We start from the raw sequence: 27,316 nt of genomic DNA, 5'->3' as shown, positions 1-27,316 counted from the left end.
TGAATGGTTTACCACTGAAAGTCCTTGAGGAATAGGACCGCTATAATCGAGGATCAGGAGGATTAGTCACTCCAGAAGTTTCTTTTTAAGCTTGAGAGGAAATGCTTTTTATATTTGTGTGGTGAATGAAGTAATGGTGACATCTTCTTACAGACTGTAGTTGTGTGTCAATTATCAGGAGTTACTGAATGTGGAAAATCATTCATGCCTTGAAACAAGGAAATCCTGTTATGATATAATTGTCTGATAGCACTCGCCCCAAATATGATACAAATGTTTCAAGCTGCCTCTACTGCCTGAATTACTCTATTAAACCTAAAGGGAACAATATGTCACAAATCTTATACCTTTTTCCACTTGCAACCCTATTTTATAAAACTTTAACAACTTCCACAAGATCAAGTATGTAAAATCCAATATTTAAGTGTAACACAAATGCTAGAACTTAAACTTAGAAAGTGACACTTGATAAATACACTCGTAGTAACCTAAGTGTATTACTGTACAGTGATCACTCTGTTTATCGAAGTTATTTCACATGAAAATCGAATTACAATATGAAGTAATTTTATGATTACCAATGCAATAGCAGAAACGTGCCAAGGTGCACTATGGCATGCTGTGATTAGCTGGTCCGATGGCAGCTGGCGTCAGGCAGCTGGTGGCTGCCGCAAGGTGAGGAAACACTCAAGAATTAACTGTTCTGACCTTGATGCAATGATGAGCTCTCTTGCAGAAATGTTTTGCTGTTACTGTTGGATTAGAAAGTGAAGCAAATTGTCTTTTAAGTTCCATCAGACTGATACTTTCAGCAGATTGACAAAATGTGGTGTAAAGATAAAAGAAAGAGTGGACTTGAACTCGGGGCTTCGTGTGTACGTGCAGATACAGCACTGTAATATTGCAAGCAGGAGATGATGCTTTCACATTCTAGTGGATGGACTTGGAATTCTGAGGAGCAGCTGGTTTTATTGGCACCTTAAGTGAATGATTTGGATATAGTCTCGTTGGCAGCCAGCCAGCAGCCAGGTTTTATGTCTAAGACTGTACATCAAGAGCCTATCTCCCAACATCTTATTAAAGCATTCTGTGTTACTATTTGTCTGTGGGTGGTAAGCAGTTGATATCCTTTATGTGATGTCACAACTTGAAGTTGCCTCTTATATTAGTCTCAACTGGAAAACTTTTCCATGCTCAGAGATCAACACATTGAGTGCTCCATGCTTTAAAATGATTCTTCTGCAAGGAACCTTGCAGTTGGCTCAGCTTTGTTGACTGCATAGTGAGTAAGGTAGTCAGTGGAGACCATTACACATCAGTTCCCTTGTGTTGACTTCAGGAACTTCCCCTAGAGGTCGATTCTGGTTTGGTGGAATGGCACTGTTGCAGTCTGAATTGGTACCATATGCCCCGAAGGTAATTGCAGCATGTGCTTATGTATCTTGCATTCCAGTGGCTTAAATAGTGTGTAGTGGATCGGTAGACGTATGGTCAGTGATGGCTGCATCTGATTCTGTTCAGGGTCTTCACGAATCACAGGAGCGCCATGGAAACACTTCAAGATTGCTGCCCATAAATTTCTTTTGTGAGTCTTAGCAGCAATTGACAAAAGCTTCACAATTTAACTGAGCATCTCAATTGATGACTGGAACTCATCTCATTCGTGATTGTGGGATAACATCATCTTCAATGGCAAACAACTGCCCAGAGAAATCTTTGTTATGTGTACTTCTTGGAATAGCTTCACCAGTCTGGAGCTCAGATCTTCCACAGTCCATGGCTGCTTGTGATACCTGCAAGAAATCCCAGCTGAGAATAACATCATCATAACATTCTGCTGAGCCATCGAAGCTATTAACAGAAAAACAGTCATCCGAGAACTCAACCTGTTAATAGGTGACACATGCCAAATAACAAAAGTACTTTGACATCATAAGATACAACCACATTCAAATGTCTGATGGTATCACGCTATCCAAGAATTTAACACAAGCAAATGAAGTGCTACAACAAAACCAGATCAGTCAGACACTGTTCAGCATCATAACAGCAAACATCACAAAGATAATTATGGACAGCACAGCAACACTCGTACTTTATGTGGGTGATGTGATAAAAGTTCAAGAGACAAGGAAGAGCTACAAAAGATGCTAAACAGTCTCACATCTTGGGCCTTGGAAAATGACCTACAAATAAATCACAACAAAACCTAACACATGATTTTCAGAAAAGCTGGTAAACTCTCACAAAAGATGCTCTGACCTCCCAAAATAAACCCCTAGAAGTGGTTCCAAAATATTTACACTGCAAACATCATTCAACACCCATGTGGAAGAAAGAACAATAGCAGTAATAAAAGCAATTTACAATATCCAACAGCCTCAATAACTCTCAGTAAAACTGACAATAACACCATTTAAAATGGCCATAGCACAAACGGCACAACAACCCACACAGTCTTGGGCAAACTACATGAACAACCTTGTAACATTAGAGAAAGGCAAATCCTGCTATAGGAAGCAAATCATGGGAATCAGGAAGTCAGTGCCTCCAAGACTGGCTGACATCTTAACAAAAGAAGCCTTCATAGACAACGTCAGAATGCAGATACTCCTGCCAAACACAAAGGCCTACAAAAGCACATGCCAAATACTCATAGGAAAAAAGCTCTACCTGGTACAATTTCTACTCAATTGATGCCATAATAATGGAAGAATGATAACAGGCAAACTACAAACTTCAGCATGTTGTAAATAATAGGCAACATATGGTTTTCACCTCAAGTTCTGCCAAAACTAGGTTCCACCAGCTGAATGGAGACTGCGTGTGTGAATTGTGTAATGAACATTGTGGAAGAATATATGCGAAAAAAAGGGGGGGGGGGCAGAAGGATGAATCTCAGTAATAAAACAAGGACTAGAGCACACTGTGCACATTTTTCTTAATAAATGTAATGTACATTACATTCTACTAAAACAACAAATTCATAGAGCTGCATTCTGTCATTGATAGTTATTGGAATACCCATTCCTGTTAGCCACCTGTATTTCCCATTTGTGACTTTCAGCACAATCAGTTTCATATCATGAAACCATCTATTTTTAGTTGGCTATGATAAGTCTTTGGCATTACAGAAAAGGAAGCTCCTGAGTTGACTAATGCTCAGACAGGGTGGCCATTGATGATGATGTCAGTCAGATTTCCTTACTTATTGAAGACTGTTGTCCACTATCTGTGGTGTCTTCAACTCTATAGATGGTTACCTTGCTTAGTTTTCCTAAATTTGGTGGCTAGGCGTAAGTCTGGCTGGTGGTACCTCTGTATGGCAACAGCGAATGGCTATGGTGTGTTGGGGAGCAACTTCTTCATACAGAGTACGGCAGTGGGCTCCATACCACAGGTCGACTATAATCATCTAGATCTGACTAGCATGAATAATAATGTTGTGATGGTTGACATTTGGTAGAATAGTAGTTATCAAAAATTCACCTTCTTTCTCTGCAGTGATGTACAACATGTGCGGGACGTTCATAGTGGAAACACACTGACATATTGTCCTCTGTTCTGCAAATGTTGCCGGCCGGTGTGGCCGTGCGGTTCTAGGTGCTTCAGTCTGGAACCGCGTGACCGCTACGGTTGCAGGTTCGAATCATGCCTGGAGCATGGATGTGTGTGATGTCCTTAGGTTAGTTACGTTTAAGTAGTTATAAGTTCTAGAGGACTGGTGACCTCAGATGTTAAGTTCCATAGTGCTCAGAGCCATTTTTTTGCAAATGTTTGTTCTTCTGACTCATCTTGCGGACATGCTAACATTTCATTTGCCACTTCTTTTTCAGTCTGTAAAATTCCTTGGGTTCCTTTCTGGTGAAATGTCAACTTCAGCAACTGTTGTACATTAAATGCAATGTTTGCTTTGTTTATCATCACCATTGCTCTGCTTCGTATCAACACCACTAGCACTGTAACAAAGGTGAGAGTTACTTGTCGACTAAGTGGTTCAACTGTGCCCTGTAACCTCATGCTGTGCTCACCATTGGATACCTCCAGTCCCATGCCCTGCCTCCCTGGGGGCTCACAGTTCTTTCGTGGGTTGGTGCATAATACATATGGGGCCCTGAGCTATTGCAGCCCATTCTTCCTTCCCTGGCTGCATTTCCTTCCTCGAGCCCCTCCCTCCCCAACTTCACTTCTTCCATGCTGCCCCCTTCTTCCCTGCTCTTGGTGTTCTGATTTATTTTGAACTGGCTCTCCTCCATCTGGTTTTCTGTATTGCTTCCAATTTTGTTCTTCTTGCCTGTTTTCTTTCAGCCTTTTTGGTGTTTTGGCCCACCCTTGAGATTTGACCTCCACTTCTAAATGTTCTATTTTTAGTGTGAGCCATTTAGGGAAGAACTCCCTTCTGAGTATCTGTTCCTCTCCCCCACTACTTTCCCCACCGTAGGCCCCTCCACCCTGCTAGAGCCCCAGCACGTGTAACTAGTCCGTGTGATGGGGCTGTTATGTACCTATCTGGCTGAACCCTCTGACAACACATGGATCACACTACTGATACTTGAGCTGTTGCCTCCCGATGTATGCCAAGGAGTGGCTGGTTGTTATCCTGGAGCATCAGAACACCTAGCAATTGCTGCTGTGCCAGTTACTGCGGCTACTGGGTTGTGCCCATGGGGACAGCCCCTAATCGGAGTGGGTGGTATCAGGCCGGATGCTTGGTGCATGAAGCATATCAAGCTGCAAAAATCTGGCTGTTCTCCAAAGACTGTAGCTCCAAGTGGTAAATGTTCATTAAATGCTGGTTTGTATGAACCTGCAGCCTTCCCTCCTCTGGTTACACCCTGGGAGGAGGGCCAGGCTCACCATATTGGGATGAAACACTTTCCCAACTACCGGGTTGTACTAGGATGACGGGAACACATTAATTGCCACAAAGCCGTTGTTTTTTGTGGAGAATTTTGAGGACAAGTTTGGCAAAGTGAAGTCTCTCAGTAAGATGTGATCGGGCTCCCTGTTGATCAAAACTACTTCTGCCACCCAATCTGCAGCTCTTCATGCACGTGAAGGTGATGTCTCGGTGTCCATTACCCCTCACCAATCACTGATGTGGTCCAGGGAGTGATTTTTCGTTGGGACCTCATCCTGCAAACTGATGAGGATAATCTGGAGCAACACTTCATTCATTTTGTTTGATGTGTGCAGCAAGTTCATAAAGACCACCGCACTGGTACTGGCACCTTTATTCCGGCTTTTGAGGGAGATACTTTCCCAGAGAAGGCCAAGGTCATGAGTTACTGATTTGACATGAAGCCGTACATCCCACCACCCATGAGGTGCTTTTGGTGCTTGCGTTATGGGCATATGTCTTCCCGCTGTACGGTGGACCCTCTGGAGGGAAGCCCCTGTTTTCCACATCTTGTGTGTGTAAATTGTCATGACGCCACACTCCACACTCATCAGGTTGCTCAGCTTACAAGAGAGGAAATAACGTCCAAGAGTACAGGTCCCCGGATCACTTAACTTATGCTGAGGCTTGCCAAAAATATGATTAACTCCATCCAGTGTCACTTTTGTCAACTTTTGCCTCTGTTATGTCATTTCCCTCTTCTCCCTCTTCCGTACCTCAACCCTGTCCCCCTCCTCCTCGCCTTCCCCCTCTCCTAGGGTTGCCACACCCTCCACTCTGGGTGCTGCTCCCCTTCCCTGGCCAAAGAATTTGCGCCACTTCTTTGGCACCCACCAGTGATGGCGCCCCCCCCCCCCCCCCTCCCTCTCCCAGGCCCCCTCCCCTCGGCGTCTCGCTGCCCTGACCTGCACTCATCCGTAGTAGAAGTAGTAGTAGTAGTAGTAGGAGTAGTAGTAGGAGGAGGAGGAGGAGGAGGCCTCCCTGTTGCCCCCGCACATGTCATTTACCCCCTCACAACCTGCGTCTGACATCTTATTTATGGATGTAATGCCATTCTCGGCAGTGATGACCACTGACTGAGTGACAGGAATTCCTTTCAGCTTCTTTATGTCTAACCTGGACTCTCGCTGTATACTAATCCAGTGGAATTGCAACAGATATTATCGTCACATACTGGAAATACAATGCCTTGATTCTTCTTATTCTGCATTCTGTCTGTTCTTAAAGACATGCGTTTCGATTATGACCACTCTCCAATGTTTCAGGGTTATCGGGCATACTGCCAGAGCCGTGCTGGCCCCAGGATTGCATCTGGAGGGATCTGCTCCTTGTTTTGCACCAATGTTGTTAGTGACTCGATTCCCCTTCATACTAACCGGGAAGCAATAGCAGTACGAGTGCGAACAACCCGAGCAATGTCTACCTCCCACCAGATAGACCACTTTCTTACAATGAAGTGCCTACCTTAATACAGCAACTCCCACCCTCATATCTCCTCCTTGGGGACTTCAATGCACACCACCACCTGTGGGGGAGTGCCACATTGACAGGTAAGGGTCTTCTAATTGGCCAACTTATTACAGGCTTTGCTTTTCTGCTATTGACCTCATGATCTCCTCCCCTGCTCCCGTGGTTTCACTACATTGATCACCCCATGATCTTTGTGATAGTGACCACTTTCCAGTGATTCTATCATTACCCTGCCACCGCCAAGCAGACAGGCCCCCACGTTGGTCATTCCGCAGAGCTAATTGTGCTTTATATACATCTGCTATGCACTTCAACACCTCCCTCTCGGATTTAATTAATGCGGTCATGCAAGATGTCTCGACACTATTCTTCGTGCTGCTGGTACTGCTGTCCCCTATTCTCAGGTCCCCCTCATTGTCAGCCAGTACCACGGTGGACCGAGGATGTCGCAGTCACTATATAGGACCGCCGATGGGTGCTGCAATGATTAAAATGACACTCTTCATAAATCAACCTTATCACTTGTAAGCATCTCCGTGCTAAGGGCCACTGCCTTATTAAGCAGAGTAAACAGGAATGCTGGGAGCACTGTGTTTCCTACCTGGTGCCGTGTGTCTCTTCATCACAGGTTTTATCCAAGCTCCTTAGCCTTTTGGGGCACCAGCATCAGTTAGCTGTCCTGGCTCTTACCCTACAGGCTGCTCTGTGTACTGATCTGTAGGTCCTTGCAGAACACCTCGCAACACATTTTATGACAGCATCAGTGTCTTCTTCCTATTCTGTTACTTTTCTCTGTTCTCTGGCAGAAACTACAAGTTGGAGAATCCTCCCCCCCCCCCCCCCCCCCCCCCACCCTATCCCCTGTTTCAATTCCCACCAAACTGAAGCCTATAATGAACCCTTCACTAGGAATTTGTGCAGGCTCTTTCCTCTTCACATGACCCAGCCCCAGGCCTGGATTCCATCAACAACCAGATGATACAACACATGGACTTTACCCAGAGGCAACATCTACTCAGGGTCTTCAACCACATTTGGCTCGCAGGTGCCTTCCCCCTTGCAATGGCAAGGCAGCATAGTTGTTCCTGACCTTAAGCCCAAGAAAAACCTGACGTCTCTCAACTGCTACTGAGTGATTAGCCTGAACAATGTACTTTGTAAACTGCTCAAGAGGATTATTAGCTTCCGATTATGTTGGGTACTCAAATTTCAGGGTCTTTGTCCTCATATGGGTGTGCCTTCCAGGAAGGATGATCTGCAGCTGACCATTTACTCAGATTGGAAACAGCAATCAGATAGGCTTTTACTAACTGCCAACACCTTGTCGCGGTCTTCTTTGACCTACATAAGGCATATGACACAGCTTGGCACCATTGCATTTTACTTACCCTCCATAACTGGGGCTTTCATGGCCCCCTTTTGATTTTTATCCATAAGTTTTTTTGCCTCTAACTCTTCTGGGTTTGAGTTGGCACTTGACTCTGTACCTCTCGGACCCAGGAGAACGGTATCCCACAGGGTTCTCTGTTAAATATCACAATCTTCCTCATTGCCATCAGTGGGCTTGTACTTTCTGTTGGGCCTCTGTGGTTACCCCGGCATCGTATGTCGATTATTTTTTCATCTGATGCAGCTCCCACGTAGCAGCATCTGCTGAACACCAGCTCTAAGGTGCCATCTGATGGGCCTTTGCATGGGTCCTTCCTCATGGCTTCCAGGTTTCTCCCTCTGAAAAGTGGGTTATGCATTTTTGCCATAGACCTACAGTACACCCTGATCCAGAATTTTATTTAAGTGACCAGCACCTATATGTTGTAGTGCAGTTCTGTTTCTTCAGCCTTCTTTTTGATCAAAATCTAACATGGTTGCCCCATATTCGTCACCTGAAGACAACATGCATGTGGAAGCTTAATGTTCTCCGCCTCCTGGCCCACACATCTTGAGGTGCAGACCATCTATACCGTGCTCTGGTTTTGTCCGGACTAGGTTATGGTTGTCAGGTTTATTGCTCAGCAGCTCCTTCCACTCTGAAACTGCTTGACCGTGTTCATCATTATGGGGTGTGTTTGGATGTTGGTGCCTTCTGCACTAGTCCTGTCGACAGACCCCTCACACAAATGGGGATTTCCCCTCTACAAATACGACAAAGCCACCTCCTGGTTTCTTATGCAGCCACCATTCGAATGTTCCCTCACCATCCCATGTGTCGCATCTTCTTTGCAAATGAGGGATGTCTCCCTCCTGATACCGGCCCTCGAGTGGGATTGCCAGTTGGAATGCATCTCACTTCCCTCTGTTGGGATCTCCATCTCCAGTCACTGCTGGAATGTGCCCTGTGTATTTCCTCCTGCAAACCCCCCCCCCCCCCCCCTGCCCCCCTTTCCCTTGGATGATGCCTTGACAACGGATTAGAGCTGACCTATTCCAGGGTCCTAAGGTCTCTGTCGCCCCTGTGATATACCAGTGTCTTGTATGTTCCATCCTTGGGGAGTTAGGGTGCTACCATCTCTGCCTTGATGGTTCTAAAATGATAGATAGGGCGGGAATGCTTTTAGTCTCCTACTGGCAAGGAACACCATTTATTGCCAGGATCATGTAGTGTGTTCATAGCAGAGGTGCTAGCCATTAACATGGGCCTCCATTTTGTTACTCAGGCCTCCACAGTGTCTTAATATGTACTGACTCAGTGAGCAGTCTGCAGGCTATAGACCAATGCTACACACGTTGCCGTTTGGTCTCTGCTATCCACAAGCTCCTCTTTTCCCTTGGCCATGCAGCTTGCTCAGTTGTCTTTCTCTGGGTCTCAAGTCATGTGGGCATCATAGGGAATGAACTGGTTGACCATTTGGCTAGAGATGCAGATACTGACCCCTCACCCCAATTCCCTTTCATGATTCACATCAAATCTCTTTCTCCCCAAAAGTGGAATGACATCTGGTGCGCTATTGCTCTCACTAATAAACTCCGCACAATGAAGGAGACTACTGCAATTTGGCGTTTTTCCTTCTGCTCCTCTCGAAAGAAGTCCACAGGCTTATGCCATGTAAGCATCGGTCATACTAGGCTCACCTATCCCCCCCCCCTCCCCCTTGCGTAACAAGCCACCCCCACAATATGGTTGTAGAGCCAGACTGACGGTATCATATATATTGGTGGAATGTCCCCTTCTTTTGGCCGTTCATACTAAGTATGGTCTTCCAAATTTCTTGTCTTTAGTATTAGCAGACAGTTCACAGTTGGCTGAACAGGCCCTCAGTTTCTTTCATGAAAGTGATTTTTATTTTCAGTTATAAGGTTTTGCTTTCCCCCTGGAGGAGGGACAAGAGGTCGTGGTTGGGGCCTTTCTTTGTTTTTTCTGGGTCTGGGGCCCATGACCACTCCCCCATCCAAGGATCACTCTTTTATCCCTCTGTTTTTCCAGTTCTTCAATTTGACCTTCCCTTTTATGCCTTCTACTGTGTGTGTTTTTAGCTTCCTCTCTTTTTTGTTGACACCTCTGATGCAGATATCTTTTGAACTGCAGGACCGATGACCTCGCCGTTTAGTCCCGTAACCTCCCTCAATCAATCAATCCGTCAGTCAGTCTGTCCACTGCATTGCCATTAGCAGCCAATAGTGTGGTTGCATGGTAAACAATATTTGGGGCATCGAATGCCGTAAACATCATTGGCTTTTCGCGACCTCACATTTAAGGGGTTCCTAGTCAGTCAAATCCTTTCAGCCATTTCATTGGATCTTGAGAAGCACTTCCAGAAACACTTATTCGATGCTTGATGTGCAACTTGTTTGTTACTGTTTTGGAATCCATGGTATCCTGAATATATTGAATTTGGGAAGAATGTATTGCTTGTATTCTGGTTCCTGCCAATGTAGGCAACTGAGTTTTATGTTGTCTAATTGGAGCCAGTGTTGATTTAGATGTCTTGAAATACCTAGCGTCTCTACCAAACAGAGAATCAAGTTCAAGTCCAAAAGCAGATTAAACGGATTAAGCATAACACTAAATACTGAAAGCATGTTTATTATGAAAACCAATGTACAACCAGAACAGAACAGAAAAGGACTGAACAGAACTGAACTTTTATTCTGGATGAATAGTTCTCCTATTTATACAAACATTGAATACAAATAACTTAAGATGTGAAGGTAACCATGCGCCATATAATTCAGGCATTGAGTGGTCAACAGATGCCCAAACAAGATTGAAAATTGCTTTTCATTAGTTTGTTCTGTAGGGAGCAATTGCCCAAAGTCTCAGTAACATTTTCATCTTATTTATATGCTTAATGATTACTCAGTGTCTCACCTATATCATGAGCATGGCTATTCTTGCTCCTTTCATTGTTGCTAATAGCAGTCTGTCATTTTAAGCATTTACCGATATTCTTAAATATTTCATTAGCTGCCATTTTGGTAAGATGTCTAGTGTTTTTATTTATTTTTTACTGGCGTGGTATGTGAAAAAACATCAGAGTGCTTATTGTGGCTATGGAATTGAGATGTACTGCTTTCTGTTGTGAAGATTAAATTTGTGATGTGAACAAGCTGTGCTCTCTTTCATAGGATTTAGAACTTTTGCAAAATATCAAAAGAATTAAGACACACAGGATCTGAAGGTGTTGTTCTAAAAAAAAAAAAAAAAAGTCGTAAATTTAACTCACAGCACATTCTCAGAAAATTTTGAAAATGCTCAAAACAACAAAATTGGATAATAGTACCATACTTTTATTCCAATTCCATGTTGGCAGAGCATCATGATGATGAAGACCACTTTGGCTCTATGATAAATATTTATTTATGATCCAAAGTTTCATAGCATTAGAGCTACATCTTCAGGGATACATATTTATTTCATAACTTGGTTCAAGTGGTAACCAGTAGATGACCAAACATTCTGTGTCCAGTTGTAATAATTGTTTTAACTGTTGAAGAGGCAACTAGTCAAGTTAACTTGATTACCAACATGTTGGATGGTTAAAAAAAATTATTACAATTGGACAGAGAATGTTTGACCATCTAGTGGTTATTGCTTGAACCAAGGTATAAAATAAATATTTATCTGTGAAGATGTGGCTCTAACACCGTGAAACTAGTGGACCATAAATATTTATCATACAGCTGAAGTTGTCACTTTTTCACCATGGTACAGTTATACAGCTGTGGTAGCCCACAATACAAGATTTTCTGCAATGTTGGAAGAGGCTTAATAACATACTTAAGTATGTCCAGAGATCTGCCTGCCTAAAGAGATTTTTTACATCTGTATCTCAGTATGTAACAAATCTCAGATGAAAGCTGTAGTGTGTAATGAAACTGTACAGTCTCATCATTACATACAACTTTGTCCATACTAAATAATTAATGTCTCTATTAGCTCGTTTGTAACCATTTTCAGTTTAGAACTCCTGTCAGTTCCTTGATATTTCTCTTGAACTTGTACCAGATTGCATTTCCACTCACATTACAGCACTATCTTGGCTCATACATCTACACTGATGTCAGGTGATTTACAGTCTGCTGATCACTGTCTGGGAAGTTCTTCCTGACATTTCTATCGCTTTTACTCTTTTTTTTTTGTGTTCCTTACTTTATCTTGCAGGCATTCACAAGGTACCCAGTTTGTGGCTAGTATCTCACACCAGCACTCATCTTGTTAAGCCTTTCAACATAATGACTTCTTCCCAAGACGTTGTTGGGATTTGTTTCATTCTGCTCTGCCTTTTAAGTATCTCTATTTCCTGACCTTGATTACAACCTTCCTGAAGTTACCACCTCCATTAGAAATTTGCTAAAAGAGCTGTTTGAGGTTTCCACATTACTACTACTGCTGCTGCTGCAGATATGTACATTTCTTAAGCTTTACTCAAGTAAGTTTAAGGCTATCATATCCAAATCTGAAAACCTCATTGTTCTGGCGTGAACAGATGAAACTCGAAAACGAGTTTTTTAAACACCTACTCAACTACAGCAGTCTACAGAGAATAAAAGAAGATCCATCCCATACAAAGTCAGTTAAGCTGATCCAACTGCCATAATTCAAAACAGAAGTGAAAAAAAAAAAACTTTGCTTATAGTTTGTGGCTGTTGCCACTTGTGGAGATTTTATGGTTCTCAGAGAAAATCCTCCATATTAGCAGGTCCTTGATCAGGAAAAAGGAATAGATGTGTATCTGAGGGGTACTGCTTTATTAGATTGCTTCTTCACATGCACATAATGTAACCTATTGATTCCAAAATGATTGTTACTATAATTGTTGTTATTTTGAAAAAATTTTTTTTTCTTTTGTTGATATGAAATCTCAGTTGTGATTGACATTCTTTTCCAAATATAGATGTTGAGTTTAAAATAATTTCTTAGAGTACCTTTCCAAAACACATACCTTTCCAAAACATATGCCCTCAGATTGCCTCCTACATGGTTAACAATCCTTCCTCTTTTTCAGTTTATTAGAAATCAATTGTTGATATATGTTTAACTCAATTTTCCCTCTCTGTTTTAATATTTCTTCTCTCTATTTTATTTTTCCCATTTTCTTTTGCCCTTTTTCTAGTTCTTAACTTCATTATTCTTTCCCCTTTTCATTTCTCTGTTTCTTTTAATCCATCCTTACTTCTCAATCTGTCCCCTCTGTTATCTCTGAACTGAAGCTAACACAGTGCCTGCCAAAGTACTATCTTTGCTCTTCTGCTCTCTCTGACTTCTTCTTCTTCTTCATTTTTTTGTCTTCTCTCTTCATCATAACCAACTTACGGTCTGAGTGCTTTTAAGACTTGAGTTTTTCAGATTTGTGAAGGGTGATTCTGTGATGTTACAAACCGTCAAGGATGATTGAGAAGGTTAAATGTATCACTTTGAGGTAAGGGACCCTACTTTGGAAATGATAGCTGAAAGTTATGAACAAAAATCATTCCAATACCTCTGACAGTGGAACACATGTATCAGTACTGTTGTTGTTAAGATTATAGAGTGGGCAACTTTCAGAGGTGGTATTATGGACCAAAACAAGCAAGCTTTAAAATGCATACCTTAAGAGCTAAGGCCACTTCTCCATTAGAAGAGATGTTTCACAGTATCATAAATGAGCAAGTGCTTGTAGTTCTAAAGTTATGCATTTTAGAGCCTCTCTTTACAGGACTAATTATTATTATTATTATTATTATTATTATTACTCCTACTACTACTACTGCTGCTGCTGCTGCTGCTGCTGCTGCTGCTGCTGCTACTACTTTCTTCCATACTACCATCTCAGAAGGTTGCTTATGCTACAGTACTAGTACATGTATTCTGGTGTCACAGGCATCAGAATGATTTTCGCTCATAACTTTAGACTTGGTCATTTCCAGACCAGGGTCCCCAAACTGAAATTGATACATTTACCTTATCCATCATCCCTGAAAGTTTGTATCATCATCATCATCATCATCGTCATCATCATCATCATCATCATCATCATGAATGCACCCTGTATGTAGTTTAACATCAAAATCTCCAATCTCGTATCACCTTTATTGACATCATATTTACAATTGCACTGAGTAGCGTAGAGTTCCTTACTTCATTGCATAAATGTTCCAGGTTTAGTCATGTATGCTTCTTTTGTGTTAATAGCCAATTTAATGCAAGCACTATGAAATGTTTTCTTGTTTTCAGGCTTGTACTGCCCTTAATGCAGTCATATATAAAAGCTGGGGACTTTACAATCCGGGGTAAACTTAAATCAGCTTTGATTGATAATGCAATATATTATGGATCATATCTCTTCATATGTGTCATTCTTATAATATATATTGCAGTAAGACCAAGCCGTTATTTTTATGGGTGAGTAAAGCATGCTTTTACAATTGGGTGGCTCAGTGGAGGAAGGATATATCCCATTTGGAGTTAGTTTTGAGAAAAAAACTCCTAAGTTTGTTTTTGGCAGACACACAAGTCTTTCAGAATTATTTTTAGCACAGCAGTACAAAACTTGACAGTCCTTTTACTTGAAAGCTTACAAGAGGCTATGTTATCTATTTTTGAATGATCCATAATTTGTCATCTTTCAAATCTCTAGTACAGAAATGGATAAAAGTCATGGTATTTGAGGGTTCATCAGCTAAAAATACTTTCTTATGACAGCAGAAATTTACTTTCATTTCATAAAGAAGACACACACAACCAAGTAAGTATAAATAATGAAAATCTGAAATCATGTGCATATTTTAAAACATCAATTTTTAGGTACATGTCCCAATCAACATTCCCAGTTTTAGATTTAGAAGATTTCTATTGAACGTCTGATGCACAGAAGGTATAAATTTCATGAGGGATATAATATCAAATTTCAACTTTTGCACTGACCTCCCGTAAGAGTATTTTATCAGAAAATTGACATCACACAGCACTGGGCATTTCCCTTGCAATTTTGCAGACTATTTTTTTTTCTTCTGTTGATATGCCAGACACAGAAAATTTTACACATATGTCTAATCTGCAGTGTCTGTGTAATGTGCACTTCCTGCTTGTCAGCTGATAAATTTCCTCCTGTTAACATTTTATTTAGATTAGTGAAATTATCATTTGTCATTTTAATGTGTGTCTGAATTGTTTACTCTGCTTTTCTGAGTTCAGTTCAATGTCCAGGTAACTAAACTACCTGCATATATACACTCCTGGAAATTGAAATAAGAACACCGTGAATTCATTGTCCCAGGAAGGGGAAACTTTATTGACACATTCCTGGGGTCAGATACATCACATGATCACACTGACAGAACCACAGGCACATAGACACAGGCAACAGAGCATGCACAATGTCGGCACTAGTACAGTGTATATCCACCTTTCGCAGCAATGCAGGCTGCTATTCTCCCATGGAGACGATCGTAGAGATGCTGGATGTAGTCCTGTGGAACGGCTTGCCATGCCATTTCCACCTGGCGCCTCAGTTGGACCAGCGTTCGTGCTGGACGTGCAGACCGCGTGAGACGACGCTTCATCCAGTCCCAAACATGCTCAATGGGGGACAGATCCGGAGATCTTGCTGGCCAGGGTAGTTGACTTACACCTTCTAGAGCACGTTGGGTGGCACGGGATACATGCGGACGTGCATTGTCCTGTTGGAACAGCAAGTTCCCTTGCCGGTCTAGGAATGGTAGAACGATGGGTTCGATGACGGTTTGGATGTACCGTGCACTATTCAGTGTCCCCTCGATGATCACCAGTGGTGTACGGCCAGTGTAGGAGATCGCTCCCCACACCATGATGCCGGGTGTTGGCCCTGTGTGCCTCGGTCGTATGCAGTCCTGATTGTGGCGCTCACCTGCACGGCGCCAAACACGCATACGACCATCATTGGCACCAAGGCAGAAGCGACTCTCATCGCTGAAGACGACACGTCTCCATTCGTCCCTCCATTCACGCCTGTCGCGACACCACTGGAGGCGGGCTGCACGATGTTGGGGCGTGAGCGGAAGACGGCCTAACGGTGTGCGGGACCGTAGCCCAGCTTCATGGAGACGGTTGCGAATGGTCCTCGCTGATACCCCAGGAGCAACAGTGTCCCTAATTTGCTGGGAAGTGGCGTTGCGGTCCCCTACGGCACTGCGTAGGATCCTACGGTCTTGGCGTGCATCCGTGCGTCGCTGCGGTCCGGTCCCAGGTCGACGGGCACGTGCACCTTCTGGCGACAACATCGATGTACTGTGGAGACCTCACGCCCCACGTGTTGAGCAATTCGGCGGTACGTCCACCCGGCCTCCCGCATGCCCACTATACGCCCTCGCTCAAAGTCCGTCAACTGCACATACGGTTCACGTCCACGCTGTCGCGGCATGCTACCAGTGTTAAAGACTGCGATGGAGCTCCGTATGCCACGGCAAACTGGCTGACACTGACGGCGGCGGTGCAGAAATGCTGCGCAGCTAGCGCCATTCGACGGCCAACACCGCGGTTCCTGGTGTGTCCGCTGTGCCGTGCGTGTGATCATTGCTTGTACAGCCCTCTCGCAGTGTCCGGAGCAAGTATGGTGGGTCTGACACACCGGTGTCAATGTGTTCTTTTTTCCATTTCCAGGAGTGTATATATACTTTTCTGGTCTAGCATAACGTTAAAGGAACATACTCCTGACCACAAAACCATACATTAAGTTTTCTCAGACCATCCACAGTCAAGTGCAGCCATAGCCCCATCATTGTGAAATTCTTATTTTTGCTGTTCATCTTAAATCATTGTTCATGTCAATGAGCTTATGTGCAGTAATCTTTTTTCTAGTGGTGGAAATACAGAATGAGCATAAAGTCTTTTTCCTGATTACAAAAATGTATTTCTAAGGAACTATGATAGATATAGCTATGTGGTTAGTTGCAAATGGTAACTTATCTCATGCAGTGTTTATGGGTACCCTTCTGCATGTGCTTTGTATCTAGCATCTCATTTCTCAGTTACATGACTTTTAACCATGGGTAATGTGTCATCAAGATGGTGCACTGCCCACACAGCAGGTTATTTGTTTGCCAGTTCTTGGGTGAAACCTTTCTGGACAGATTGATCAATAGAGGCAGTGCAATATTATGGGCACCACATTAACTAGACATTAACCCCTTGCCTTTGTTGTTGTTTTATGTTACGGATGAAGTGTTCAGTTCCCCAGTTCCTGACGCTGAAACACTGGCTGAGTACACTGAAAAATGGCTGAGTGCGGGCTGCTTTAGAGGCAGTGAGGGAAGAAATTTTGGCAGACACATGGAGAGAAATTGCATATTGCCTAGATGTTCTACAGACAACAAAATGAGCACATCTGGAAGTGTATCCATAAAAGCATTGAATTAAGCTACAGTTTGCAACATATATGCATTTCTACTGGTTTTTTTCATAACTATGACTCCTTCTCCTCATGGATTTATGTTCATTACCAACATCACTAGTTATGTTAGCTGAAACATTTGTTAAAACAGCCATGCCCCAGCCATTGCTAAATAAGACAAGCCACTTTTAGGTGCCAAACAATGTGAATATGCTCTGCGTACTTGGATGGTTCCTACGTTGACTTAAGTGGGAACATAGGAATTGTACTGCAAAACTAAATTTCCCCTGCAACCTTGTGAAGAATGATTTAATCACAATATTGTGTAAACTGATCACAAGTGGAGCCAGGATACATAAAGTCATTTCAGTAATTTGTTGGGATGGGTCCTTTTCCAATGGGCCACTTAGTAGAGACAAATATTTATGAAATTATTAAGGATTAAATAAATATAGCTTTTTGTCAGTTAAAAATGTTTAGCATAAATGTGAATTAAAATTAATAAGGTTTATTTATCTTGTACATGTTTTGGTGTTAGTAGTAGCAAGAACTTTAAAATACATTAATGGAATTGTAAAGCTTGTGGTCTCCATCTATGCACTTAGTATTTACTCTTTGTCTCCTCTTCCCCTCATAAGAGGTGGGTTCCTCTCAGCCTAGGGTCTGAGTGATCTGACACTCCTTTCCAGTCTTTTCCAACCTATGCCTCATTCCTCCCTGAGGAAGGAACTTTACCTCAAATTAACTTTTAGGATATATATTACATTATTTTACCTGGCATTCAGATTATACATTGCTACTATTTTGTCATATAAACTACATTTTTTCATATCTAGATTGTTGTAGAATTATTGAGCTAGTTTTAGAAAAAAGTGATCTCAATTCAGGCTTGGGGACCTATCATAAAGAGTGAGATAAGTTAATGAATGTGTGAGGCTTCTCCAGCTTTGTCATATGGCAGAGTTACTGGTTTTTTCTGTTTTTGATTCCTTATTCATTTTTTATGTGGTTCTACAAAATAACACTGCTAAATTGCCTCATTATTCATAAGTAGGGACATACCATTCGTCAGAACCTTCACTTCAAAATGCAGGGACCTCGGCATAGAGCACCTTTGGTGATGTGAAATGACCTAGAAAAGAGCTCACATTGGTGCTTCTATTGACAGATATTCTGGATACATAGCAATTCCCTCTTTAGAAACACTATTGGGGATAATTTTAAGAGGACCACAAGGAAGAACATCGTAGTGTGTTCCATTAAAATGCAGATTGCTTGTCCCAGTGCAAAAGGACCAAAACCATTAAAAACATAATAGAAGGACATGTAAAATGTTGCAGAATCAGAAACTGGTTGAAGAATTCTTGAGTTCCATATTTTCATAAAACTGATATGTAATCGAGATCATATTCCATCATATCTTCTCATTATATTTGAACTAAAACTATTTCTGAATTGACTTTTTCGTGTGTTGGTAAATAATAAACAAGAAAAATTGCAAGTGATCACAGCTTGGATCACTTTATGACTAGAATGTGTGTAGAAAGCAAGAAATGCGAGAACAGAATCAGAGAGACAAAATGTAGTTGGTATTTAAAAAAAAAAGCTGACAGACAGTCTTGCTAGAGATCGATAGAAACAGATTTAGAGTTTAAAAATATTGGCTTCCATGAAAACTCAATTTTTATAGACTGGGAAGGGAATGTGGCCAGTTTGAAGAAAACGGTGACGAAAAGTAAAAGAGAGTGTTTTTAAAGTTTCTGGTTAATTTAGGTTACAGAATGGAAAGTACAAAATTATTCAAATTTAGTTCTGCTATAATTGCAGAGAGCAGAGTGTATAAAAACCTTCTTAAATCAGATGAGGGAACATGGCCTAAAGACAGTGATTGATAGAAAAATTTAACAAGTTCTGTTCTTACTTTGTCGTTGCCATCATTTGAATTCTAATGCACAAAAAAATCCTTAAACATGGAGAAAAGTCCTTGTCTTCATAATGATGTTGTTGTTACATTTTTGAAAGATGTCGATCAAAATTGTTCCATCTTTTTAATAAAATTTGGGAAACAGAAATTCCATGTCTGAAGAACAAAGGCTGTAATAATCCCAGTCCTTATGCCAGGTAATCCTCCCCAGGGAATAGAAATTTCCTTTCCAGTTTTTGACACTGAAGAAATCTTGTGTAAGGCACAGACAGGTTTACAGAAGAATCGCTACAGATGGTGAGATTCTATTATCTACTCTGAGAGTTGAGGATGCATTGGACAGAAAAGAGTCAACATTGATGGTTTCTGTAAGTGTTAAGTATGCCCATCATTGTGTGACATGTAGGACAGACTAAGGTTATGTGAAATTAAGGGCAAGACACTGAAATGGCTACAAACCTACTTATGAACCAGCATTATTGCACAGTTATTCAAACATGATGAATTCCAAAGTCTCTCAAGAAAAGTAGTTATTTCTTAGGTAGCAGTTCGATACATTTCAGTTTAGTGATTAGTGATCTACCTGATGCCCTTATCCAAGTAGAAGGGAATTAGTAGTCTTATATACTTATGAGGTAGTTTTATGAATTTTACTTTATAAAAAGTCTCTCAGCTATCAAGCAAAGTGAATTGAGCTCTAATGTTATTAGAATGTATCTCAAAAGAAAAAAAAAAAATAAATGAAAAAACTCAATGACATGTTTTCTCTGGTATATTAGACACCAGCTTTTTAAAGCTCATTTATATCCAGTGTCATGTAATCTGTGATGTCAGTTTCATGAATTTCACTTTTGCTTTCAGACAGCTAAACATTCTTAACTTTCATTGAGATGACACAACAGAATTATTTTGCTCAGTCTGAGAATGTGACTATACAATTTTAATAATAATAGAAATTTCTGGATGCATCAATACATAAAATAAGGTAAAGGGAACCACTCACGTGTAGGGGATCAATGCCTGGAGCACAGTAGTGCATAACAGAAAGCAGTATTCACACTAGCTTTCAAGCATTGTTTTTATAGCAACAGTACATACATTCAAGCACACAACCATGCAGATACCCACACACACACACACACACACTCATGGCCACATTTGGGTGCCTGTGTGGTCATGAGTGTGAATGTATGTACTGTTGCTAGAAAAGCAGTTACTGCTCAAATGTAGTGTGAATACTGTTTTCTATTGTGTTACTGTGTTCCGCGCATTAATCTGATATAGGTGACTGGTTGCCTTTCCCTTATTTTATGTATTACTGTACAATTCTAATTATCTCTTTCTTAAAGTGTCAGAGATTTTCTTGCTGTACTAATATAATTTGTTGAATTTCCTTTTCATCCAAATCACAACTATGCAGGCTGGGTCAACTCACTTATTAAATAAAGCATTTTAGTCAAGTACAATACCTGTTGCCCTCATGAGCACCCGAAACAGAATAAGCCTGCTCCTTGCTGTGCTGTGCCTTTCCCACACCGACTATGTGATGACTCATTTGTCTACCACAGAGTGTGTGTGTTCACAAGCTTACTAAAATGTGGAAGAATGGCCAATGACTATTGGTTATATTTACAAAATGCCTTTGCTTTGTATTGTTACAATACCCCCACCACATTTTCCCATCAAATTTCCGTATGACTAAAATGAAAGGCAAAAGGAAAAGAAGAAAAAATACTGGTGCCCAAAAGGAAAATAAATGACTCTAAAAAATAAAGCAAAAATGTTAACAAGTTTTGAGAGGAAGTAAATGGAAGCATATAATAAAGATTTACTGAAGGCACTTTCCGTGAAAAACATCAGTGCAAAAACATAAATCAAACAGTACAGTTTAATTTTATAACTATCTACAAATCATTCTTGAATGGTGTCAGTCCATCAGGTTATTGTGAAATGCATATGAACAGTTGTATTCTGCCACCTGTACTGGGTATGCTGTTCAACAAAACAAACATTTATTAACACTAGGTAAATGAAAATGGCACCTAAAATCAGTTTTAAATAGAAAAGTATTTGTGAGCTCTACAGCAAACCACATTTTTCCTGTAGATTTGTGTTTACCCATTTATAACAGATGACTAAATAATTATACTGTTTAGTCTTCAAAAGTATATTTACAGAAACAGGGATTCCCTTCCAGATTAAAACACACACACACACACACACACACACACACACACACACAGTCTGACAATCAGTAGCGAGCCAGCGGGTGTGTTGGACCTTCCATCGAGCTACAGGCCCCCTTGAAGATGTCTCCCGCAGACGGGGACGAAACGTTGGGAATTGAGACAAAATTAATCAACCAGCCATGGCATAACAGCCCGGGCAATCATAATGGACATGTCATTTTCGGCCGTGAACGTCTACATTTTAGTGTCCATTGACTCTGAACACCGTCCTTAAATGTGCAAGTTCCTTAGGCAAATTCTCTGCATCCAGTACCGTATGTGCACTGTGCACAAGGGTTTTAAGTACACTCATGGCCTGGGATGGGTGATGGCAACTTGAAGAATGCAAGTACAAATCAGTGTGAGTGGGCTTACAATAGAAAGAATGTCCCATCGAACCGTCACCCTTCCATTTAACCAAAACGTCCAGGAATGGAAGGCAGCCATCTTTCTCTAGTTCCATAGTAAATCAAATATTCTCATAGATGGAGTTAAGATGATGAAAAAACTCCACAAACTTTTCTTCACCATGGTGCCACACTATGAAAGTATCAGCAACGTATCTCCAAAAAACCGTTGGTTTACAACCTGTGATTCAAGTGCTCGCTCCTCAGAATCCTCCATTAAAAGGTTAGCCACCAAAGGAGACAGAGGGCTGCCCATGGCGACACCATCAGACTGTTCAAAATATTCCTGGTTAAACATAAAATAAGTTAAGGAAAGAGCATGTCGAAACAAATCAGTGATGTCTAATTCAAACTGTTGACCAATTAGAATCAAGGAATCCACAAGAGGTACTTTTGTGAAAAGAGAAACTACATCAAAACTCGCCAGAAGATCTGAACTACTTAAGTGGAGAGCCTCCAGTCTGTTGATAAAATCGGCAGAGTTCCGTATATGATGTGAACATTTGCCAACAAATGGTCTCAATATAGAAGCTAGATGTTTGGCTAAATCATATGTGGGTGCGTCAATATTACTCACTATAGGCCATAAAGGCAGACCTTCTTTATGCACTTTAGGAAGACCATACAGTCACGGTGTGCGGTTAAGACCACACGGCAGCGTTCCATCGAGACTGTATGGTCTTCCTAAAGTGCATAAAGAAGGTCTGCCTTTACGGCCTATAGTGAGTAATATTGACGCACCCACATATGATTTAGCCAAACATCTAGCTTCTATATTGAGACCATTTGTTGGCAAATGTTCACATCATATACGGAACTCTGCCGATTTTATCAACAGACTGGGGGCTCTCCACTTACCGTATTTACTCGAATCTAAGCCGCACCTGAAAAATGAGACTCGAGATAAAAGAAAAAAAAAAAAAAATTCCCGAATCTAAGCCGCACCTGAAATTTGAGACTTGAAATTCAAGGGGAGAGAAAAGTTTTTGGCCGCACCTCCAAATCGAAACAAAGTTGGTCCATTGTAATATGAGACACAATTTAGGTCGATTGAATGACGACACAGCTACAGTAGTTTTGTTCGAGTCGTAAGCTTAGCAGTTTAGCTTTACCAGGTAGCCATTGCTATGCGTCAGGCGCTCCGTCCGTATTTATACGGGTACCCTTCCTTTTTCACGTACTTCATCTGGTATGAATCGATTGCTTATTTTCCTTTGATCTGATAAGTGCCGTCTTCTTTGTTATAGGTGTTTACGTCACTCTAAGCTGAAAATGCATTACTATACTGTGTCATGCATTGTTTGTCGCATTCTGATAGTGCGTGTTTACGGCCTGTCGCCGCTCGCGGCATGGCTTGCTTTTGTGCGCGCTACCGCCGCTTACAATTTTTTAAAAAAAGAGAGAGGAATCGTCTCATTAGCGAAACAATGGCAAGAGACTGCTATTTGTTGTTACTTACACTGCTGCTTTCTTTGATAATGATCAACAAGAACCAAATAATAGACTGCGTATGACAGAACATGTTCTGAACGAGAGTTAGGCGAAAATTTTTCACCGTTTGAAAATCTTTGCGGCCGCTTCTTTAGTACATCAAATTCTGCATAGAAATTAGAGTCATCTTAGATTTAAAAATCTAGTCAGTTGCTGTGCTTCATTTCTGACTGTATCACTATTACGCATAAGAATAATACGAATATAAACATGACACGATACGTATGTTCTTCCGCGGTTGCTGTTGTCTCACTCTAGTTTCGTAGTTTATTAGGCAGACAGGATTTAAATGAGATAGCAGCAAACACGCAAGAATACATGGCAAAATGTTTATATTCGTATTATTCTTATGGTGAAGAGAATACTGCATGTGATTCACATTTCATCAGGTTCCTATTAGCAACCATCTCTTCTCACTGGTAGGAAAAAATTCAGAACGTAGAGTTGGCCATATTGACAAACATCCCAAACAATCTTGCCAGTCGGATTTTTGTAGTACATTGAAATTCTGCTACATTCTAAGATGAACAATACGGAATTTGTATTTACTTCGTTGGATAATGTATGAAAATGCAGTGGTCGAAACTCGGGGCGGAGAAAAAAAAGCTCGTCTTCTACCTTTTCTTTTAAATTTATTTACTGACGCAGAGGTTTTGGCGCCAGTATTTATCTTTGTGCCTACAAAGCATGCCTGTGTAGCGCTACATATATTTGACGGCAGAAGTTAGTTGTGGTGGGACCTACCAACATTTTTCAGGACTTCCGCTTGCTTTGCACTCGATTCTAAGCCGCAGGCGGTTTCTTGGATTACAAAAACCGGAAAAAAGTGCGGCTTAGATACGAGTAAATACGGTAAGTAGTTCAGATCTTCTAGTGAGTTTTGATGTAGTTTCTCTTTTCACAAAAGTACCTCTTGCAGATTCCTTGATTCTAATTGGTCAACAGTTTGAATTGGACGTCACTGCTTTGTTTCGACATGCTCTTTCCTCAACTTATTTTATGTTTAACCAGGAATATTTTGAACAGTCTGACGGTGTTGCCATGGGCAGCCCTCTGTCTCCTCTGGTGGCTAACCTTTTTATGGAGGATTTTGAGGAGTGGCGACCATACAAAGTGTATTAGCACACACAAAATTTCAAACTCAGTGCTCTCGAAAAGAGTTGAGAGTGGTGTCTTCCTATGTACATATGTTGAAGCCCCACTTCTGCCTTACACACTCTGGCCACTGTCTCCAGCTGCTGTGGCCCAACTGCCAGACTCACAGTTCTCTGTGGCATATTTGAGGTACACACTTATTTTAATTACTGTAGTGTTTGTGCTTTGGTTGGTTGGTTGGTTGGTTGGTTGGTTGGTTGGTTGGTTACTTACTTACTTAGTTACTTTCATGTTCCATGGATCATTTTGCACAATAAATCGTCGTGATATGAAACAAGTCATTTTACATTCATATTGCCAATTAATTTGTACTCTTATTTGTACTCTAAACATCGCCATTTATATTTTTTTCTTATAGATTGAATTTGCTTAAGTATTCAGGCAGTTGATGCTGGGCTCCTTGACTAGCAGAAGGCGTTCAGTACAGTTCCATACTGTTGCCTAGAGAATGAGATATTAGCTCAGGTACAAAGGAAATACCAGTAATCAGTGTCTTTGTCCTTGATGCTTCTTCCAGTGTCAGAGGCATTATCTTGTTTCTAAGACCATAGAGTAAATCAACATGTTCTGTGATCTCGATAGGAGACCATTGTCAGATTGGAGTAGTTTTCTTATTTGGCAATAACTAACTTGTAAAGGTCTTGCTTATAAAAATGACATTGCCATTCAGTTGGCTGCAGATATATGCAGAGTAGTCGTACCACTACTACAACTATGGCAACTGTAGATTACACAGATTATTCCTGAATACAGGATTATTTGTAACCTTTGATTTTCTCATAAGACTGTATATTAATGTACCTGTGAAACATACATCCTGTTATCACTGTGTGTCAATAAGGAACAGTGTTAATGAAATTCTGTTATATATAATTTTTTTCAGTCAGAATCTGAAGACTATTGCATCATCAGCCAGTAACACATGGGGATTATTCCTGTTAATTCTTCTTCTCGGTTATGCTCTTGTGGCTGTTCCTCGATCACTATGGAATGCGAGTAAGAAAGGTTATTCTCTAAACTATGCATATTTCAAAGCTGGAAAACTGAGTTTAGAGAAGCTTGAAGCTGAAGAAGCACTTGACGATGTTTTGGAGGTTTGTTTCTGCCATTAGATTTTGGAACATTTTTTGTTATTTAGTTATTGAAAGAATGGTGTTATTGAAATAGGGAAGCACATAAAAAGAATTGATTTAATAAAACAAATTTCTGTGCAATGCCATTATACATAGCCAGTATGTTAATATTCATTTTATAAATTCAAATACCTTTTTCTTGCTGCAATATATATTTATGTTCAAGATGTTTTTAGCCATTTAAATTAAGGTATCTTCGGTGGATTTAATTTGGCGTGTTCATATCTCTCTCTCTCTCTCTCTCTCTCTCTCTCTCTCTCTCTCTCTCTCTCTCTCTCTCTCTCTCTCTCTCTCCCCCTCCCTCCTCCCCCCTTCTCTCCCTCCTCCCCTCCCTCTCATTGTAGTAGGTAGAGCAGGAAACAGCCTGGCTAAAGACAAAAATTACAACTTTGAGGGTGACCTGGATGGAATAAGAGTAGCAACTTCACACACAAGTGTGAGTTTAGTGGAGATCTTAGAGAACCATGACAAGTCCTGGGTTAACACTGCTGTGAGCCGTGTGAACACAGAGTTGAGCAGGATGCTACTGACTGAAATGAAATCTCAATATGAGTATAGTGCCTATTGCTACAATTGGGAGCTGGGGATGCACTAGACATGGCTCACACAGTAATGAGAATAGAGATAAATTGGCTGAGCTTCGTGCAGAAAGTGTATGAGGGGCTACCGTCGCACACAGCAAGATCCCTCTGCCTAGTTAGTTACGTGTTCCATTGATCAGTCTCGCAGTAAACCGTTATGATATGAGATGTGTCAAGTGCATAAGAAATGCACACATGAATCAAGTGTTTTTTTTTAAAGCTTAAAATTTTTATTACCTGCCCCATTCCCTTAAATGGCACAAAATGAATATATTATACCTATAGATTTATTTATTCCTATTCAAGAATTCATCTATGGTATAGAAGGATTTGTCAAGGAGATATGATTTCAATTTATTTTTGAAACTATTACTGCTGTCTGTCAGACTTTTATTTCATCTGGTAATTTATCGAAATATTTTCCAGCAGCAGATTTTACCCCTTTCTGTGCCAAGGATAGGTTAAGTAGAGGATAGTGTAAGTCTCTCTTTCTTCCGGTATTATAATCGTGAATGTCACTGTTGCTTTTAAACTGGTCCATGTTGTTGAGAAAAAATATCATTACTGAGGAAATGACCTGTGAGGCTGTTGTAAGACTTCCTAACCTTTTAAACAGGTGCCTACAAGCTGTGCGACTATGAACTGCACACGTTATTCTAACCACTTTCTTTTGAGTAGTGAATACTTTCTGTCTAAGTGTTGAGTTATCGCCACTGCTGTGGCCGAGCGGTACTAGACGCTTCATTCTGGAACTGCGTGACCTCTACTGTCGCAGGTTCGAATCCTGCGCCAGGCATAGATGTGTGTGATGTCCTTAGGTTAGTTAGTTTTAAGTAGTTCTAAGTTCTAGGGGACTGATGACCCCAGATGTAAAGTCCCATAGTGCTCAGAGCCATTTGAACCATTTTTTTGTTGAGTTACCCCAAAATATTATTCCGTATGACATCAGAGAGTGAAAGTATGCAAAGTATGTTAGCTTACTAATTTCTGTGTCCTCAAAATTGGCAATTATTCTGGTAGCAAAAGTTGCTGAACCTAGCCGCTTTAGGAGTTCCAGTATGTGAATTTTCCAATTAAGATTCTCATTTATATGTACACCCAAAAACTTTGTATACTCTACTGTGGCTACTGACTTCTGGTGATGTGTTATATTTATTGAAGGAACTGCACTCCCGGCAGCAGAAAATTGGATGTACTGTGTATTTTCAAAGTCCATTCACAGAAAACCAACCAATAACATTTC

The 27,316-nt window shown here is 41.0% G+C and overlaps 1 protein-coding gene across 2 annotated transcripts in view; it reads left to right on the top strand.

Annotated features, from left to right (window-relative positions):
• LOC124555018 (LMBR1 domain-containing protein 2 homolog) overlaps positions 1-27,316 on the top strand; it is a 107,301-nt gene that overhangs the window by 26,573 nt on the left and 53,412 nt on the right. Inside the window, exons 3-4 of one of the 2 annotated variants that reach the window (XM_047128763.1) lie at positions 14,022-14,189; positions 25,243-25,453. In XM_047128763.1, the coding sequence (XP_046984719.1) occupies positions 14,022-14,189; positions 25,243-25,453 (379 nt within the window). The remainder of the gene's footprint in view (positions 1-14,021; positions 14,190-25,242; positions 25,454-27,316) is intronic. The other variant, XM_047128764.1, reaches the window with a different exon arrangement.

Source organism: Schistocerca americana, chromosome X (assembly GCF_021461395.2).
Source record: "Schistocerca americana isolate TAMUIC-IGC-003095 chromosome X, iqSchAmer2.1, whole genome shotgun sequence".
In the NCBI taxonomy this organism is placed as follows: Eukaryota; Metazoa; Arthropoda; class Insecta; order Orthoptera; family Acrididae; genus Schistocerca; species Schistocerca americana.
This window is presented reverse-complemented; position numbering and strand designations above follow the sequence as displayed.